The sequence below is a fragment of the Microtus ochrogaster genome, chromosome 8 (genome assembly GCF_000317375.1).
Source record: "Microtus ochrogaster isolate Prairie Vole_2 chromosome 8, MicOch1.0, whole genome shotgun sequence".
NCBI lineage: Eukaryota > Metazoa > Chordata > Mammalia > Rodentia > Cricetidae > Microtus > Microtus ochrogaster.
Window position 1 is genome coordinate 17,109,205 of NC_022015.1, and position 21,157 is coordinate 17,130,361.

Consider the following 21,157-nt stretch of genomic DNA (forward strand, 5'->3'; position numbering starts at 1 on the left):
CTTGCCTAACTCAGAGAATTTTGTCTGAGTCTCCCAGAAACATTCTCACCCATAGTGGCTAACCAAGGGTGAGAGTGAGCCGAGGCTCTCAGCCAAGGTGGCGACCTGAATCAAGACCAAGGATGACACATTACCTGGGGGCTGTGCCTGTCTCACTGCCATCCCTGCCAGAGCAACAGTGAGAGCATAAAGGTGGAGACATACGGGAGAGAGCATTAGGTAGGTGACACCAGAAGGATAGTTACTTCTCATGAACATGTTCTTCCAAAACGGGTTGGGCTAGTGCGCTAATGGCCCGACTACTTCTGACAGGCCGAGAGAGCGTTCAAGTCTCTGCTAACATCCACACTAATGAGACAGAGGATTCTCAGGGGCATGTGTACCAGGAATTGGGACAACCAAGGACATTTTCAAGTATTTTTACTATATAAATTGTCTTTATTCCCTTTGGGGTAGAAATATATACCTTTTATTTAAGTACATGTTTTTAACCAAATAAAGAAACTGACTTGAAGACCAGTGTTGAGTGACATCCGACTATGATGGGGTGTGGCAGCATCACTGTTATCAGGATACGTTAAGCCCCAGTCACTTACTTCTTCCTCTGTGTCTACCCATTTATATAGTTGTGTGATAGTCTCTTGTCATTCAGATAATTGGCAGGAGTACATTTGTATAGTGTGGCGATGTGTTAGAGTCCACCAAAGACACCTTTAGTAAACATGCGATGGTAAGGTACCATCACAGACTGTTTAATCTGAGTCGTCAGTGGTGAGGGTCAGGGACTTTAAATAGACTGCCTGAGTTGAGATCACTTGCATGACAGTTGCAGGGGACTGCTTCCAAAGTTCAGATGCAGGAGTGCTGGAGATTCAGACAGCAGGCCCCCAGTCACACATGAACAGGCACATTCGGATGGCTTTTCATTAAAGCAGAGTCTCAGCGAGGTGGTGGACATTCAGAAGGGAGGGTGAGCCCTGTGCTGACCTCTTGTGTGTGTTCCCAGTCTTTAAGTCTCCCCTTGACCCGCAGCCTGCTCTTCAGCATGGAATCTAGATCAGACCTTTCATTAAACTGCAGCATCAATTCTTCCTTCAGTGTGCCTTCCTAAAGGTTAGGATAATGCTTCTATATTAGATATGAATTTCATTGTGTAGATCTCGCTAGACCTTAACTATGCTTTGTCTGCCATGCTGGTGGGAGCAGAGAGCATACATTAGCATCTTTATCAGACAAAACTCCGTGTCTTTTGCCTTCTTATCACATAGTAGCAAAGAGATGAGAGTTCATATATCACCATGCCAGAATTGTCATGGCTTCTCTTGTTTTGTTTTTGGGTACTTTGTGTTAATGAATGGAGAGGGGGGGGGATGTGAATGTGTCTATCAAGGAGTCATTCATTTTATCTTTATTCATCTGTTCATTTATTAAGCACTCATAATGTGCTGTGATTTATACTGGTAACAGAGATCCACAATGAACAAGACAGCATTTTGCTATTGTGTAACTTCATTTCAGCTGGGGAAGGCATCAGCAGTCATATGAACCATTGTTTAATTAGATAATTCCAGCTCTTGACCAATAACACGAAGTGGGATAAAGAAATTAAACAGAACAATGAGACAGAACATGACTTGGAGCAGGTGCTGTTTTTAGTGATCACAGTGTTTTTAGAGGTGACCTTTAGCAGATACGTAGCAGAAACAGAGGCACAAAAATCAGGACAGGTGCTATGAAATAGAATGTTCTGTGGTGAAGAAAATGCCCTACACCCACGTCTCTAAAACACTAAGTAGCAAGGAGTTCCTTGTGTTGTTGGTCAAATGAGATGTGGCTCCTACAACTGAGAAATCGATTCTTTGATTGTAGCTAATTTAAGTTTAAATAGTTACACATGTCTACTGGCTCCCATATTGGAAACCACAAGTCTAGACAGTTAATGGAAAGCGTGATTGAGAGGGAGATGACAGGCATATACAGGTCTCAGGAAGACCGGTCTAGAGTAAGCAAAGAGCCAGTGCAGTGTACTCTCGAGGCTGAGGCAGGAGGATTGCCATGAGTATGGGGCTACCTCAGGTTACATAGTATTAGGTGAGTCACAGTGATACAGTGAGATTCTGTCACAGAACAAAAAAGGAAAGAGGAAGGAAAGAAGGAGAAAAGAAAGAAAGGAAAGGAAACATGCAGTACAACGCCAGCTGCCAGTTCCTCTCCAGTGGAGTCTGGAGTGGTTAAGGATAGTGAAGAGGCCAGTGAGGCTGGAACTTTGAAAAATCGGATATGAGGCCGGAGAAAAGATCGGCAATTGAGAGCACTACTGTTCTTCCCCAAGATGGGAGTTGGGTTGCCAGCACCCACATCAGGTGGCTCAGAGGTGCCTGTATCTCCAGCTCCCAGGAATCTGTTACCTCTGTGAGCGCTGCATTAACATTCACTTTCCACCCCACCACACACAGTTAAAAATAAATTAAACCTGTTTTAGAATGAAAGAAACATTGGACTTGAGGTTAGAGACTACACCATAAAGGATCTTGAGGACCACAGAAAGAGGTTAATTTTTTTTAACATAATGAGGAATATTTGAAAGGATTTAAGTACTTGAGTGATATACTAACGACTACCACTAACTCACAAGGAGGTTCATCACGTGACTTTATAGATATTAGCTGATTGAAACTCTGGAAAATGTGTTGTATTTTCAAGCTGAAATTTATGATAGTAAAATTAAGGTCCCAAGAATCAAATAATAAATGCTTCACAGTCTCCAAGTAGAACAGTTACAGAGAGTGAAGCATGTGGTTTTGGTACCAGCATTTCCAGCAGTGCTGAGACTGGAACCCATGGCCCTGCATGTGTTAATCAGCACTCTATCACAGAGCTATGTCCTCAGCCCCAGAGGCCAAGTTCCTACTCTCTGTGTGATGCTGCCTCCCAGCCAGTGCCAGCTTCTGCAATTTTACTCCTGTTCGGTGTGGATAACGACGTTAATAGAGAAACAAGATGGGGAGAAACTGGCTATCAGAGAGAGCAGAGAGGCTAAAAATTTGATGGGGTAGAGAAATGACACGAAGAGGATGGTGGGAGGAAGGGAGGACTTCAGACAGGATGTGCTTTCACAGTGAAAGCAGCAGAGAGACTTCCTGGATATTGGGATGAGTGGGGAAAGGAAATGTCGGTGATGGAACCCTGGTTGGGGCAGAGCAATTGAGTAGATGATGACTCTCTTTCCTGGGCTAAGGTGGGGGTAGGACTTGGATGGATATAGGAGGGAGGGTTTTATAGTGGGAGATATTGCCATTGGGGAGTCTGCTTGGTATGACTCTGTGCTTCAGTTTGAGCACGGCCCCCTTTTCTTTCCTCCTCTCTCCCATCTCCCTAACTGTCCTCTGGTTTTGACTCTATTATTCAACAAGTATCTCTTGAGAGCTGCCTGATTCCAGGCACTATTCAGAGTTCTGGGAGCTCAGAACACAAAAGGAGCCAAGTCACCCTCTCTTCATGTCACTTTAGGACAGAACAGTAATGCCCAAGGAAATGAGAATGCAAGAGAGATCATTTCAGAGAACAAGTTCTATGGCGTGGACGAAGGGGGCTTATATGAAGAAGGGAGCAAGTCTCATGAGTTGCTTGGTGTAAGAGACCATGTTAAAAAAGGAGTAATATAATAGGAACGGAAGATGGTGCGTGTTATGAAGTGAGCAAGAGAACATCCTTACATTCATGAGTATGTATGAATACTAGACACTATAGAACTTGCCATAGCAAAGTGCACACATTCATGCATATCTCTCTAGGTTGCACTGACTGCTTTCCTAGCTGTCATCACTCCATCTGTTCCATGATCAGATTGATTGGCTGAAAAATATGTTTAGTATTTCATGCACCTCAAGCTGTGAAAGTCAGGTCTAAATACAGACACAGTATGATGCACTAATTAATTTATGATTGTATTTTACATCATTGATGCTAGAGCTCTTGATTTGGGGATGCAACTTCTGAAGGAAACAGTTCAAGGACAGCAGAGAAGACTCTTGCAGAGGCACTCTGTGGGAGACTTTCCCCCACTTCCCTGGCTGCCGTGAGCAAGATGGAGCTTTTGGGGTGGATTTATCCTCTGTCTCAGTTGTAACCAAACTCGAGAACCGGTGCACAGTTATGGGCCAAACACGCCTGTTCTTCACAGCAGCGCTCACACCTGTCACTCACATAGACAGGTGCTTTCGTCTTGCTGACTTATTTTACAAGCTTCCATAGCCAGGCATGATTGACCCCAACAACACTTTCATAGATAAAATCTCAAGTGCTTTCAGTGAACATTAACTGTCTCATTGGTCAGATGTCTTGGACCACAGGGAAGAAACATAGTCAAGTTATTTACATGTATGCCCTCCTTGTTCATTTTAAAGATGCAGAGGCAGAAAGCAAATGACCTCACCATTAGCATGATGCGTCTTAATGTGTCATTCTCTGAGATCACACAATGAAGAGATCAGAATCCTATTGAGAAGCAGCAATAACCTGAACATGTAGTAAGCATGATATCCTCGCAGATATACCAAGAAGCCCATTAGCACCGTAAAAAGCATGTTCTCATTGTTCTTGTTGTCCATCCCTGTTTTATCTGAAGAGGAACCTGGGGTTTTAGGTGATTCAGTGCTTTGTCCAAAGTCCTATACACAGCAGTGGCAGAGCCAGACAATGGGATCAGTATGAGGGGTATTGTTCCAGTAGAGAGAGGATGGTACTTGGGAAGGCCATTTGGTGCCTACAAAGGCCCAGCCAGTGGAGCCTTCATAAATGGAAGCACTAATTTACCTGATTGGGTTGGATTCATTGCAGACATCTGTCAGATTATCGTGATTCAACCAATAAGTATAAAAATTGCCACAATAGTGATTGACTTGAAGAGCTTATGGAGCCACGAAGGTGGGCTAAGTTAGACATTAGTCACTGGCAGATGCCTGACCCTTAAAAAGTAGAAAGGTCGTCAGGCGGTGGTGGCACACGCCTTTAATCCCAGGACTTGGGAGGCAGAGGCAGGTGGATCTTTGTGAGTTCGAGGCCAGCCTGGTCTACAAGAGCTAGTTCCAGGACAAACTCCAAAGCAACAGAGAAACCCTGTCTTGAAAAACCAAAAAGAAAAAAAAAAAAAGGAAAAAAAAAGTAGAAAGATCACTTGAAAACAGTGATTCGTGTCTATAACTCCAGCACTCAGGAGGCTGAGACAGGAGATTCAGAGCCTTAAGACCAATTAGGGGTACATTGAGATCCCTCTTTAAAACCCCAAATCAAGAACAAAACGAAAGAAAAATCAATTTATTTCAACTCATGGTTTCAAAGGCTTTGCTGTGGAATGTCAGGGACGGGACGGAAGAGCACAGTGCTCAGATCATGGTGGTCCAGAAGCAGGGCTTAAGAATGCCTGGATGAACTGGCTTCCTCCTTCTGCCATTTTTGTTTAATTTTTAGATTAAAATTTAGATACGACACTTTTCCCTTCCCTCCCTTCCTTTTCTTCCCTCCAAATCCTTCATGTATACCCTCCTTGTTCTTCAAATTCATGACGTATTTCTTCATCGATTGTTAGTATCTGCATAAACGCATTTACATATGCATACATATTCCTAAATATAACCTGTTGAGTACATACAATGTTACTTGTATGTTTCAGGGATGACCATTTGGCATTGGACAACAGTTGGTGTGCTCTTGCTGCTACCTCTCCCATTCCCAGTTTTCCTCAGTTGCCTATAGTTCTTCATGTAGGAATAAGGCCTTGTGGGCTTTACCCCATCCACTTTAGCATGGCTGTTGTTGTCTGTAGTCTGCTCATGTTTAGGCAGTCATGTTGGTGACAATTTATTGGCATGTCTTATAATATGACTAGAAGACATAATCTCACAGTGAACTTCTTGAACCTCTGGCTCTTACAGTCTTCTCTGCTCCCCCTTCTGAAATGTTCCCCGAGTTTTCTGTGTGGGCATGTTTTACAGCTGCATCTCCCGAGACTACACTCCACAACTCCACATTTTGACTGGTTGGGGTTTTCTGTAGTGTTCTCCATCTATGGTAAAGAGAAGTTTCCTTTATGAGGGGTGACAACTACACTTATCTGTGGGTATAAGAACAAATGTGTTTTGATTTTAGGTAGGGCTTATGCTGGTTTATTAAAGTAGTGGTTATAGAATCTCCTCCAACAATTATGACTTCACTAGCTCTGGGTAATTAGCTAGATTTCCAGAGCCAGCCATAGCATCCCTTTCATTGAGTAGATTTTAAGTCCAACTAGAGAGCAGTTGGTTACCATCAAGGTATGTGTGCCACTATAGGGTTGCAGTGCCATGCTAGTCATTGCTGTGGTCCATGGGTATCATTACTGCATAGGACTGTTGGTTGTCTCCTGCTTAGAACACTTGCGTATCACCTTCTGGTAACATGAAAGTCCTCAAGGATGGCCTGTTCAGGTCAGTTCCAATCCAGGGGCTTCGGAGCCTTATTTATGAAGTTTATGGTATCTTTACCAATAGAGGTTTACCTTTCACCTCTGGAGGGTAACCAAGGGCAACAGCAATAGGCTGTATATTTTGGGAGTCTGTTAGAAAGCCCCACCCAACAACTCAAATGAGGACTTCTCATGTCTGATATTTTCTCCCATGTCTAATCCCTTCTGCCTATGAGATGAACATGCATTCAGAGCATGTTGCCCATCTCAGTTAATCATCTCTAGAAACATTCGTACAAAAAGAAGTCATTACTAATTTCCTAGGTATCTTTTCATCTAATCAAGTTGACCAACAAGATAAACCATTATGCAGGAGGAACAAAGCAACATGTAGACAAGAAAGGGAAAAGACTTGCATGGAAGCTTGGCATATTGGCAGTTGCCATCATAAACAGACACACCTTCCCATCCCTCCAAGACTGAGGTTTGTTGATGGCCCATATAGCTTGAGGGTGTAGACCTTAGACATTCATCCTGGAAATAGGCTCAGGAAGAGTCAACAGGGCTTGAAACAAAAGCAGGCTGCAGGTGAGAAGCCAAGAGGGAGGACTGGCAGCATCCCTGAGGCAGTGACAGGCTGACACACGCCTGAGTAGGAAGCACAGGGTGAGATGGAGAGGCCTGAAGCTCATGCTGCTACTGTGTGCTAACTGTGAGCACAAAGGGCATGCACAGATTCTGTAATCAGGGTGTAATTGTTGCACCTGCCCTTTGAAATGCTGAGCCTGTGGAAAGGAAATAGAGTAAGATAGCAGATAGAAGTTGGTGTGTAGGGTTCTGTAGAGAGTCCTTCTTTAAAGGTACATAAACAAAATATTCCAAGTATGTTCCAGATGGGATCCCCAGCCAGGGGCAAGTGACACATGTTCCGTGCTCTAATTCATTCAAAATCATAGAACATTTTGTCTCAAGATATCCAGATAGGAAGGTCTGATCACAAAAGAAGGGCTAGATCACAGTGATTCCCAACCTGAGGGCTGTGACCCCTTTGGGGGTTCAGCAACCCTTTCATAGGAGTCACATACCAGATATTCTGCATGGCAGATATTTATAGCAAAATTAGTTATGAAGTGGCAAAAATAATTGTGCAGTAGGGGAGGGGAGGGTGTCACCACAACATGAGGGATTGTATTAAAGGGTTACAGCATTAGGAAGGCTGAGAAGCACTGGGCTAGAGAAAAAGCTACGGTAGTGTCTGGTGATAGTGAACAACACTATCTTGTCTAAAACCGATAAATTAAATCTTTGCTCTTGGATTTCAAAAAAGCTATTATATTCTAACTCAAAATATCCTTGCATTCAAATTATAACTCTAGTTTAGACAGAAACTCCCAATTGGTCACTGTGCAGAGCCACAGAGGAGGAATCAGCCTTCATGTGATCATATGGAATCCGGCTCTACTGATGGATTCACTTTGTCTAAGTCACACTTAGCCAGGGGATACCAAAGACTCAGAACTGGTACCACACAGCTAATATTCCTTTATCTAGGGCATGGCATTTAGCAATCCAGAGAGTCGGCATTCCAAGACGGAGCTTCTACAATGCCGCCGATTGCCTTTGTTCTTTGACAGCACTCATTAAAACAGCATAGACTTATAAAGTCCTTATGTGGTGGTTGTCAATGGAGGCATCTGCTCTAGTTGGAATTAAGTTTGAGTCTGTGCCTCCAGGGCTCAGAGTTTGGAATTTAATTGAGATATCAAGAGGATAGGAACATAATGAAATTTAATTGAGATATTAAGAGGATAGGAACATAATCTGTTCATGATGTTTAGAGGTAGAGCCTTTGGACATTGATTGGGATTAGAAAAGGTCACCAGCGTGACGTTCCCTTGAATACTGGTGGCTTTATAAAAGAGAGAGCAACCAGAGGACATCTGTACATGAGTGTTCCCTCTAGTGACACATATGTATTACCCTCTTTGTAACAAACAACCGGAAAAACACCTTAAGGGTGAAAGGGCTGATTTGGGCTCAGAGTTTTAGAAACTTTTACCTCACTGTGGCAGGGAAGGTGTGGTTGGGTCTTCACAGTAGTAGGAACTCCTCACATCACTGGTATCAGGATGCTGAGAGTGAGAACAGAACAAGTTATGAGCTTCCAAGTTCCATCTCTAAGGATATACTGCTACTAACTATGCCTCATCTCCTAAAGGCTTCTTAGGAAACCAAAATAGTGACACCAGCTGGGGACAAACCTTCAGAACAGGAACCTGCTGAGGACAGTTTAGAGTCAAGGCACAATGGAAGTCTTGTGCTATGTTTGAATTCCAACAGCATGAAAACCACTACCAGTCTCTAGCTCTCGGGGCTCTGCCTGTAGAACTATGAGCCCAAGCAATCTTTTGTTCTTTATAAGTTTCTCAGCCTCAGGTAGATGGACACAGCTGAACACACAGGCATTTGTTCCATTTTAAAGCAACTATGTGAGGTACATATTATCACCATTCCAGTTTGTAGCTGAGAAAATCTAGGCAGAGAGAGGCTAAGTAGGTTATCCAACATCCTACCCCTAATGAAAGGCACAGACTATATCCAAATCTAGAAATCTTGGTTAAACTAATGGATCACAAGGGATGATTGAGACTTCCAAAGACATCTGGCAATATCAATGTGCACATCTGATTAGTATGTCTATAGGGGCCAATGAGCACCTAAAAGACAGTGGCCGGGGTGCTACCCAACATTGTACATAGTTCTTATTGTGAAATTCAGGGTAGATGCAGATTCTGACACACAGGCTGCTCATTGGCAGTTCCCCAGGGCATATCATCTTTATAGTTCATAAATCACTGCAAATCTTACTTTCCTTGGAGGTGAACATTCCACTCTTGGCTTCCATTCTTGGTGATGGGGTTATATGGAAATGATGGTCATGAGGATAGGGATGAATTCCCACATCTTTTCCAGATAGTTCTTTGGAGGTAAAACCAAGCCCCAAAGCAAATCAACTCAGTGAGAATCATAATCCTCCAGTCCTAAAAGATCTCTACTAACCTGACACAATGTTCAAAATAGAAAACATGTTCCAGACCTGAGTTCACTATTTTCTATTTTCTCCTAAATTGTGATTGTGTGACATTTAAACCCAGAGAGTTTTCTGTTTTCCTTATTGGTATTCTTTTGGTCCACATTCTCTCTCTCTCTCTCTCTCTCTCTCTCTCTCTCTCTCTCTCTCTCTCTCTCTCTCTCTCTTCTTTTCTTTTCTTTTATTCTTTTTCCTCCTCCATTTATCATCATCTTCAGAGTTTCCACTTCTCTGCCACACCTTCTGTCTCCTTTTCTCCGTATAGGAATGTGGGAATATAGATGAGATGCAGCAATAGAGGGATCTCACAGAAATAGTCTGTCCCAGCCTCCTCTACCAGCCTCCTCTCCAAGAACTTAGAGTGTCTTGAATGTCAGGGACCACACATGCTTTTATACCAATATTCACTTAATACTCTGTATATAATAATCACCAATAAATACTCAGTTGAATGAACCAAGAGTTATTTTGAAACACAGCCCTTTTATGTATAGGAAGTTGAGGTCCAGGGAAGAAACATCTGTAACTTAAATTCATTCAGCAAGTTAACTGTTAAGTCAGAACTGTAGCCGAGAACCTCCTTTGGAATCTAGCTTAGAGCAGTGTGGTCCCAGAACATGCAGCTTTCTCCAGTCCTCTATAAATGAATGTGGTTTTCATATACAAATAAAAATGGATTGTACTTTTTTTTCTCACAAACTCAAATTTGAAAACCATAGTGAAATTCCCGACATGCCTGGGGAAGGCAAGGTGCGGTCCATGAACCATTGGATAAGATTCATTTTTCCTCTCTAAAACCTGACTTTCTCCATTTCTATATGGGCTCAGTGAATCCTAGGGGCCTGTGAGGTTGAGCTGGGCTAATGTGACACAGGTGTTACATGGACTTGTAAGTGTATTTCTTCCCTTGGTACCGAGGAGCTGGCCCCACCACCTGCCCTTGCTTTAACCACCATTATCGTGGGTTATAGTTCGTCAGGAGGGCTCAGAAAATATTGCTAATTTATGCACCATTTATTCCACTAGATAATGCATTTGGGAAAGTGTAAGGTGCCCACACCTGCAATTCAGGCAAGCTAAAGGCGGGCTCGGCACTGACCCTGCCAGGGAGAATGGGCACTTTATATCTCATATGGTTGATTGCTTTCTCCCTCAGTGTCCATGATGGTGTCCATTCACTTCAGTTGAGGAGGCCCTGGAGAGAGATATCACAAATTGAATGATGCAGCTTGATCTGGCAAGGATTTCTAGGGTTCTGTGATTCCCAGTGGTAAGCTGCCTTCACTGTTCATGTAATGGGACTGATTTTAAGATTCCACTTCGCCACCTACTAGCAGAGTGACTTGGGGACAGTCATGTCACTTTGCTAAGCCCTAGTAATTTGACACTTGTCAAGAAGCAACCAAGAGGGCAGATTATGGTGTTAGAGAAAACCTAAGATTGGATTTGGTTCTACCTCTCTTGACTGTAAATGAATCAATCTCACTGGGCTTCAGTTTTCTGATTTCTAAAGATGTGATGATGGTATAAAAAGTAAAAGGGGGCTTTAAGGAATTAGCAGCAACTGTATTGAGACCCCATGCAAGTCACTCTCTAGATATTAATTAATTTAACACTACTCCCCATGAAAAGGAGATTGTTCATGTGATGCTTGCTCTCCAGACAATGGGAATGAGGCATTGCAGGTACTCCTTAACTTACAGTGAGGATGCACTCAATGAAGTCATCAAACAGTTAAGGTATTAGAAGGTGACAATGCATTGTTTTTCAGATAGGGCCTCATGCCTTCCAAACTGGCCTCAAACTTTCCCTACCAACTGCTCCCTACTCTCAGTCCCCGAAAATGGGTTTAGTGTGCCAAGAACACCACCACTCTTCCAGTATATGCTGTTGACTGTTCATGGTCATGTGGTTGGACAGAAAATGTGATTCAGCATCGAGGGAAAGTAGTAAAGGTGGCACAGTGTGATGCCTGCAGACACGGCTACAAAAGCAACATAGTGTGACCCTGTGCCAATCAAACCAGAGTTGGGTGGAGTCATATCATATCTGTCCAAGAACAGATTCAAATTCAAAACATAGTTTATTCTGAATGTGGATCACTTTCTACTGAATGTGAATTATTGCTGCGGAAGCTCCGGCAGCTCCTTCCACTATTTCAGCCGATAGCCTTTATGATACCAGCCCATTTGGGCGTGGTCTCTTTTGCTTTAAAAAGCAGCAGTAGCCATGCACTAGCTCTCTTGCTTCCGGCTTCCAGGCTGATAGACTTCGTTCCTGATCGCGCAGAGGGCTGTTTACTGGGACAGTGATCTGTAAGATTTTTTCCCCTTAAATAAATAACCCTTTTATTAATCATAATTCCAAACTGGTATGGGATTGTTTTGTGACTTAATGCCTTCAAATCATAGTTGAAAAACTGAAAGTTGTATCTGTATTAGTGCTGTGTAATGTGCACAAGATCATACAACTTATAAACCTGTGAAAACTTAGCAAGTAGAGCTCTAGATTTTGTGCTCTTGACTTCACAGGAGAGTCTTGTGTTTGAAAGTGCTTAGTGAAGTCAATCTTCCCTCACGCACGAAACAAAACATGGGGTAGGTAAGCCCTCTGTACATAATGGTACTTGAGGCACTATGGCAACTATCGTCAGGGTCTCCTTAGAGCCCCTGTACGCCGCTGACTAGAATTACACAGGCCTCTGCTTAGCAAAGTGCTCACACCAATGGAAGAGGGTGGGGGCTGGGATGAGAGCTGAGGGCATCTTAGAAATGTTCATGATGTGAGAGCAGCTGACAGCTTGGGCGGAGCGATTCTCACTTCAGGACTGTATGTTGATGCTGATGTCACAGCTGCTCTGAGCACCCAGGATACTGTCAACGAGCTCTTCCCAGCCCAGATGCAGTGTTTTCTCACCATATGGTGCACAATGAAGTGCATGGTCTTTCAGGCACGGAGGGTGTGGTGAAGGCACACTGACCCCCATACGTGGAAAACCTGGTCTAAGGAGCATGTGGTTCCATTTCACCCAGTTTTCCCATTTCCTGCTCCCCTGCCTCCGGTACCATGTGCTCATTTGTGTATCAATCCCACAATAACCTAGTGACTGCTATAGATAATGCGATATTGCTATAACGCTATAGAACACTACATGGTGGCATTTGTCACATTAAGCACGAAGAACACAGGCAAGTAAAGCATTGCCTTTATCCTCAAGAACTGAGACTAGCTGTGCAGGATATGGGGAGCAATTCCAGTATGTTGGTTTGCTTGGATACGTGTTTGGTTTTTTTTTCCGCAATGCAAGAGAACAAATCCGGGGTTTTGTGCCTGGTACATGCGAGGCCGGCCCTCTACCACTGAGCTTCATTCATCCCTCTCTACCTTAGGTCTTGTAATCTCAGCGATGCCAGAGCTCTGGGAGCTAAGATATGTTAGTAAGGGGCTGTGATGTGGTGGGACATTTATATAGCATGGGGGAGGTCCCGAATCCCCTGACTTCAATCTCAGGCTATGTACCAAAATTAAAATACAGTACAATGTAATAAAATAAGAGTTAGTGAGAAATCGTTGAGAATACTAACTTTGTTATGACACAACAAAGCATTTAAATATTTTTTTCTGTTTGGGAATTCACGGCACAGACAAAGAGCAGGTCTCACAATCCGCTGGCGACTAGCAGAAGATAGACGTTGCTCTCTTAACTTCTTGGCAGATGAACTATGCACAGAGAACAGGAATACCCAGCTTCAGCTCAGGCCTGACCCCTGGATTTCAGACTCCCATGCATTGATAAGTTGCTTGGCTTGACTTGAGGCTGTAACTGATAGCCCGTGTTCCAGATTCCACATCAGACTGCTGTCTGCCCCTCCACAGCTACTTGTTTTACACTTTAGAGTGCTCTTCTCATAACTAACCATCAGTTCACCACGCTGCTGCCAGTGTTGCTGTGGTCCCCGGCATCTCTCTTTTACTTAAACTCAGTCCAGCCCTCAACTGAGTTATTCCCGGGGGCTACTACCACTTCTAATCTATAGTCCTGACATAGCGTCTGAGCATGCTACCCTTGACACTTACACTCTCTTCTCCGGTCTCGCAAAGCCATCAGAAAAGGTAATTCAGTGCAACCGATGCTCTAGTCTCCTGATCAGTGCTCTTCAATGGATTCTTGTGATATAGAGAAGAATCTTTATGCCTCCCTCGGATTAGGCAGGCCCTCCAGGATCTGTTCTCTGCCCATCTTTCCTGACCTTATTTTCTAACTCTCTTACCTTGTCTAACTCCCTCCAGCATCCCTGGCCTTTCTCCTGTTCCTCACGCATGCCACGATGTGAGAACATGGGTGTATTGAAATGTCAGACCCAGCTGAGAAGAACTTAATTAAAAACGAAAAAATTGAGGGTGGAAAGCTTCAAGAAGGTGGGAAGGATAAGATTCTAAGACTAGGTGGAAGTTCGTCATATCCAATAAAAGAAATGTCTTCTTCAGTCTCTCTCTCTCTCTCTCTCTCTCTCTCTCTCTCTCTCTCTCTCTCTCTCTCTTTGTGTGTGTCTCTGTGTGTGTGCATGCACGTTGCTATGTAAATCTTCCTCAGGAGCCACCTACCTTTTTTTTTTTTTTTGAGACAAAATCTCTCCTTGGCCTGGGACTTTCCAAGTAGGTGAAGCAGGAGGCTGGACAGGCTACACTTGTCTCAGACTCCTGAGTGCTAAAAGTGTGAGCATGTACTACCACACCCAGCTTTTTACAAACATGGGTCCTGGGGGATCAAATTTAGGACCTCACTGCTTGTGTGGTAAACATTTTGGTGCCTGAGCAAACACCTGAGCCCTGCTTCCTCCAGTATTATCAGGAGAGGAGACCAGGATAGAGCAGAACTAGTTGCCATATCAGAGTTTCAGATGAGAGATCTGGGAAGGAGAAACAGCAACTAACCCAATAGAAACACGAAAACCTGCCCCGGGATTGGCCTCAGCTCCAGAGACCAGATCAATGGCTTGGCAGTCATTCGTCAGGGAATCACCCCATTTACTTCTGAATAACTTAACTGTTGAACTTAGAAACAAAACACACGCATAGTGAGACCTTGTACTCCAATCCTCTTTCCTCCTGTGTAGAGCTGGAACATTAATGATACTCGCTCTGATGATTAGGACAGTTAATTACACGGCACTCTGATACTCTTTTCATCTGTCCGAAGTCCCAACTCGGCTGCATGCTCCAAGTTTGTTTCATTCTCTGTGATATTACTGGGAAATGATCATTTATGAAGAGAATCAATGAGAGAGTGAATGAAAGCGTGGGCTTTAGAAGAGCACAGACTTGCCATTTCATAGTCGTGGGAGAAGCCACTGGAAATTTTCTCATTGACAAAGAACTTGTTGGATCTTAATTAAGAGATCCAGTCTTACCATGGGTGCTGTGGGAATGTCCTTGAGTTACATGTTTGTCACACTCACCTGCAGCAAGATGATCAGAGCCACGGGGACTCCTCTTCTGCCCTCTGCTTTCTTCAGTGCCCGGGCCTGTTTTTGGCTTTGCATCAAATGCTGAGCTGGGCATACACACACACACTCCTGTATCCACTGGCTTATAGGTTGGGAACTACTTCATCCCAGATGCTTTGGATAAAAGAGTCAAGATCCACAAGGATCTTGGCAGATTGTCAATTACCTAAAGTAGAGGAGATGAGATTGAATGGGACTTAGTAAAGTAAGCATTGAGGCTTAAGGAATGTGAGTATGAAGAACGGATAAGAGGGGCTGCACAGCTGCTTCTGTACTGAGGGAAAATGCAACAAGACAGACATACAAAAACGCAGGGAACAAAATTGGGGAGGAGCCGTGCAGAAATAATACCCACAAGGAGGTTATCTTTCAACAGAGTTTATTTAATGATTTTGTAATATGATGTGAGTTCTATAATTTGTTAAAGGAATAATCTCTACAGCCGAAATAGAATAGGATTGAGTTTATTCCTTGTATCCGGCCAGAGCTAGTGGCAGCTTTCTGGTCAGCCCCCAGCCTCTAGATCAAGAAGCAGTTGATGACATTGGTGTGAATCACAATTTGCCCTATTCTAGATCAGACCTTCAGTTCGGTTTTTCCGTTGAGTCAAATGTAATTTCTTTCCCTCTGCCCTTCTGTAAGAATTGCTCGGGAAATGCTCCTAGACAGCTGGCTTAAGTGAAAATAAGATTCTGGCATTGATGAGATACTCTCCCAAGTGATCCACCAGCATTATCTCATCTAGTCTTCATCTCGGCCCTGCGAGCGTGGACTTTTATTAGCCCCGTCTTTTCTGTGAGGAGTTGAGGTTCCGAATGTGGTAAGGGGGTTCAATGAGACCAAACCTGTCATTAGAACTTTCGGGTTACCAGATTAGACAGGGCTACAATCAAAGACTGTTTCTTAGCTGCACCCTTCCAGAAGAGACCAGCACGGTTAGTGAGCTCAAACTGACACACATGCCCAGACACTAGATATTGTGGAGAACCTGTCACCCCTAAACAAACCTGATTGCTCATGGCCATGCCTTGAGCTCTGATCTGAAAACTGCACTCTACCCAACCAGTGTAGTCCAACAAGGACTAGTTCTAGCGAATTTTTCTACCAGGAAAATTCCTCTTGCTTAATAAAAGAGCTTGCGGTGAAAGCTGAAAACCCAGCCGCAATTAATTATTGACAGAGCATGTGAATTAGAGATAAAAAGAAGTCATTCTTTCTCCACGCAAGTGCTAGTAAATAAATTTAATTACGGTAGGAGAGGCTAAGGGATCTTTGTCTGTATTAAGTTTTATTAGCGGAGACATTTAAAAGCATGTCATCATAACAAAGAGGTCTTGTGTAATCCTGAATGTACCACTTTAGCGCGGGGCTTGGAATTGAATGGATTTAACGGAGTACCTGGTGGCAGGTGGCCCATATACCATCAGGTATCGAACATGTTTCTTCTCAGTTAGCACTGGTCTACATAGGCCTACGGCAGACTGACTACATAATAGGATCGTGGGCCTCGTTTTCAATCACTGGTTGATCCTCTGCTTTGGGCAGGAGGAAGTGGCATCAAATTGTCTCCCCAGAGGAAAATGTGAATGGAAGGATGGAGTCGGAACATGTTTTTGTCAAGGAGACCAGTAGACAAGAGCTGTGGGGTGGTGTCTGTATTAGCTGGCATCTTTCTGTTACTTTAACAAACATCTAAGACAATCAACTTTCTGTTACTTTAACAAACATCTAAGACAATCAACTTTCTGTTACTTTAACAAACATCTAAGACAATCAACTTAGAAGTAAGACTTATTATGGTTTTGGGTCCGAAGATTGAAATCCATGGTTGCTTTGCCTCATTGGTTTTGGGTCTGTGGCAACATCGTTTATCATGGAAGGCATATATGGTGGAAAAAGCCCTTTCTTCTCATGACCAAGACATAAAAGTGAGGATTAGAGAGAGGAGATGCTAGGGTCTTAATATGCCTGTTATTTAAAAAATATTTTTTAGATTTATCTGTCTTATATGTAGGTGTGATTTTGCCTGCATGTATGTTTGCGCACCGAGTGCAGGCCAGGTGCCCGCAGAAATCAGAAGGGGGTGATGAATATCCTGGAATTGGAGATACAGTTTATTGCAGCCACCACGCAGGTGCTGGGAAACAAATGCAGTCCGCTGCAAGAGCAGCCAGTGCTTTCAACCACTGGGGCCCCCTTGGTAGTCTCTTAATATGCCCTTTCGAAGCATAACTCCAAGGACCTAAATTCCTCTCCAATGCTCCACCCTTTAAAGACTCCACCACCCTACCCAGGCTAGAGACAAAGCCTTTAACCTATGGCTTTGGGGGCTTTTTAAGGATCCCAGCTAGAGCAGGCTCTGTGAGAAGATTACAGGGCAAACTTAGAAGCAAAGAAAGAAGAAAATTGTGTGTCTTGTTCGCATCCTATGCTTGCATTCTCTGTGTCACTTTGTTCTCAAAGGAACTTAAGGTGAGTGTTAGGATGTTATAATGAAGATGTCGTGGCCCAGGGATGTGCTTAAGTTTTCTGCAGACAGAAAGCTTGTCTGATTTCTGTCCCATCTTTGGGCTTCGGTTTCATCACTTATACAACAATGTTTTGGGGCTAAGAAGTCAAGGTTCAGAAAAACTCCTTAAAAGTAAAACAATGCATTTTCCAGGTTCTGTGGGTCACATGCTTGTTGCACCGACCCTACTTGCTGTTTATTTGACAAAAGCAGCACACACACTATCTATAAGTAAGTGTGGCTGTGTCTCCATGAAGGTTTGTTTACAAGCACTGACATTTAAATTCTGCATAATTTCCACGTAGCATGCAGTTCTACTATCACTATCATTTGGGTTTTCCCCACAACCATTTAAAGATTATAAATCCTTCTTAACTGTGACTCACAGACAAATAGAAGGCAATGAGAATTTGCCAAGCCTGGATCAGATAATTTTTGAGGTCGTGTTGAGCTCAAACATTTCCTGAAAGCTACTACAACAATAATAAAACCCTTAATTTGTTAAGCTCATGCACACATGAGATTCCATGCTAAATGCTTTTCAAACATTATCCCCCTAATCCGCACACTACAGTGAGAAGCCGGTGCTATCATTACCTCCGTTTCAGAGATTTTAAAACTAATATATAAAGAAATCTAGGTTAAACACAACTGGTAAGACGTAGAAAGGCAGTTTAAATCCAGGGACACAAGACTCCCAAAGAATAATGCATAAGCCTTAGGCTGCCTTTTACATAGTCAAGCCCACAGTTGGTACATAAAAAAAAAAAAAAATTCTCAATGCTTATTGGTTCTATTTGGTGCCTCCCACTTTTGTTATATGGTGCATAGAATTTGTGTAAAGATATCTTGGGTATGGTAATAATCACTGTATTTCTCCTTTCTTCATTCTTCTAGAAATGTGATGCCCAAGACAGTGGACGGGCAGATAACCATGGAGAAGACGCCTAGTTACTTTGTGACAAATGAGGCTCCCAAGCGCATTCACTCTATGGCCAAGGACATCAAACTCATCGTGGTGGTGCGAAACCCGGTGACCAGGGCCATTTCTGACTATACCCAGACGCTGTCAAAAAAGCCAGAGATCCCTACCTTTGAGGTGCTGGCCTTCAAAAACCGGACCCTGGGGCTGATTGATGCCTCGTGGAGTGCCATTCGCATCGGGATCTATGCTCTGCACCTGGAGAACTGGCTGCAGTACTTCCCCCTCTCTCAGATCCTGTTCGTCAGTGGAGAGCGGCTCATAGTGGACCCTGCAGGGGAGATGGCCAAAGTACAGGATTTCCTAGGCCTCAAGCGTGTTGTGACAGAGAAGCACTTTTACTTCAACAAAACCAAGGGATTCCCCTGCCTGAAGAAGCCAGAAGACAGCAGTGCCCCAAGATGTTTGGGCAAGAGCAAAGGTCGGACTCATCCCCGCATTGACCCAGATGTCATCCACAGACTTCGGAAATTCTACAAACCCTTCAACATGATGTTTTACCAAATGACTGGTCAAGATTTTCAGTGGGAACAGGAAGAGGGTGATAAGTGAGGCCGACAGTGTGGAGGGAAGGCTGAGGAATAGCAAGGATACTCTTTACCAGAGTCCCACATCTCCCAGGTTCTGAAGCTTTGGCCATGCTGGAGTGCCAAGTAGATTGCCAACCTCATCCAGTCAGATTACTTCCAATGTTGTGGGCTTAGGCAAAGGTATAGATCTCATGGCATCCCTGTGAAGGAACCAGCAGTACCTGGTGGACAAGGTGGCCACCAGAATCCACCATGAATATTTAGCCTCTACTAGTTAATAGAGCCTTGTAGACAGGATAAACATCTTCCAGTGTCAAAGACGTATGCTATGATGTTGATGAGTGGCAAAAAGAAAGGAAAGGAAAGAAAAGGAAAGGAAAGGAAAGGAAAGGAAAGGAAAGGAAAGGAAAGGAAAGGAAAGGAAAGGAAAAGAAAGATAGGCAAGAAGGAAGGAAGAAAGGATAGGAAAGAAGGAAGAAAGAAAGGATAGGAAAGGAGGAAGGAAGGATGGGAAGGAAGGATAGGAAGGAAGAAAGGAAATGAGAAAAGAAGAAAGGATAGGAAAGAAGGAAGGAAGGAAAATGTACTTTGCAGGAGCTCTTATTGTATTTGTCTTGGGAGTCTGGATTCTAACCTTGTGTTTAATTTCTGGTACATAAACTTCTGCTTTGGCATCTCTCCAGAATGTTGTTGGTGGCTGAGAGCTCCAAGACTCCCAGGGAGCAATATCCTCCCTCCAAGCCTGTCCAGCCTTCCCATCAAAGGCTTCATCCCAAAACCTTTGACATTCTCCCTTCCCACAATATGAAGGCAAAGGCATGCACGTATGTTCCTCACCAAAAAATAGTCTACACCCCTGGAGCATTCTATCAGAGAGCCTTCCAAGATGGGTCTCTCTTTTCACGCGTGTTCCAAATTACAGAGAAGCTTAGCACACATCCTCACGTTGGAATCTGACCCACATGAATGCTTCTAGAACAGGGAGACAGCAGCTATGATTTGAGCCCTGACGTTGTCAAAGATGATTGCCTATACGTGGGGGGTATAAGAAAAAAACCCAGTCCTCTAGTTGGGAGGCCCCCTTACCTAACGATCCTCTTCCCTAAGGATCTTGGTCCAGAGGCATGCTCTAGGGATAGGCTCTGCCCCAGAGACAAAAACCATAGCTTGTTTGTTAGTTGTTCTGAGTAACCCTTCAGGATGCAGAGAGGAAGGGAACACTCAACGTTTTTCTGTTTGTCTCACCTCTGCCCCCTCAGGGTCACCTCATGGCTCATTTTCTCTACTCCTAGATGGTATTTATTGGGCCATTGGCAAGAATGCTGATTTGCAGTGTGAAGTGGGTGGGGAGGGCAAGGACTGTCTGCAGACATCCTTTTCAAGGGCTGCCAAATAAAGTGTCCCTTCCCATTAGTGTGGTCGACGGAAACAAAGCAGTTGACATGAAGCACTTGTTCACAGATCTCCAAAGCCAGAAATTGTAGTAAAATTGGAAATTTGTATGAGTGGGGAGAGTGGAATCTGTTCGGCTGTGATTAAACTGTCATTTCTCCCACTAAATGGAAACTGTGTTGTTATAAAGCTTAATGCAACCTGATTGATGGGCTTTAATGGTGTATTTGTGTTGGTCACTTCTTCCCCACCCCTACACTGGAGCACAAGAAATGGCTTTGTTCAGGATGAACAGAGGGACCAGATTTCCGAGTATTTAGGGGTTTCTATGTGCAGGGCAGGATGCTTCTTACAGCCACACGAACACTATGGCTTGGGAAGGAGGTATTAGATTTTTCATCACCCCATGAGTGATGGGCTGATAACTCAGATTCAAAAACAGCTGCACAAATATTTTTTTTCCAGATAAGAAAAGTTGAGCTGAAGGCAACAGATGTGCCAAAGTCAACAAAGATACAGATCAAAGGACACGTGCTCACATGTTTAAAGGAGGGATGTGTACACATGCAGAGAAGGTGGACTGCATGGAGCTGACATGGGGATTGCTCTGTGAGCAGAACAAAGAGGGAGTGTGTGCCAGCCCTTGCTGAATCACCCGTAGACTTTGTAAAACACATATGTCCAAGCTAAGTGTGGTGGAAGAC

At 43.7% G+C, this 21,157-nt stretch overlaps 1 protein-coding gene across 1 annotated transcript; it reads left to right on the plus strand.

The window, feature by feature from the left end:
* Positions 1 to 10,731: 10,731 nt before the first annotated feature.
* Hs3st4 (heparan sulfate-glucosamine 3-sulfotransferase 4) lies at positions 10,732 to 19,431 on the plus strand. Its single transcript, XM_026781741.1, has 2 exons — positions 10,732 to 10,803; positions 18,447 to 19,431. The coding sequence occupies exon 2, from the start codon at positions 18,454 to 18,456 to the stop codon at positions 19,081 to 19,083; it is 630 nt and encodes a 209-aa protein (XP_026637542.1). The 5' UTR covers positions 10,732 to 10,803; positions 18,447 to 18,453; the 3' UTR covers positions 19,084 to 19,431.
* Positions 19,432 to 21,157: the final 1,726 nt, after the last annotated feature.

What these genes read in the sequence shown, in the direction of transcription:
- Hs3st4 (XM_026781741.1), top strand. Translation starts at nt 18,454, where the DNA reads ATGCCCAAGACAGTGGACGGGCAGATAACCATGGAGAAGACGCCTAGT.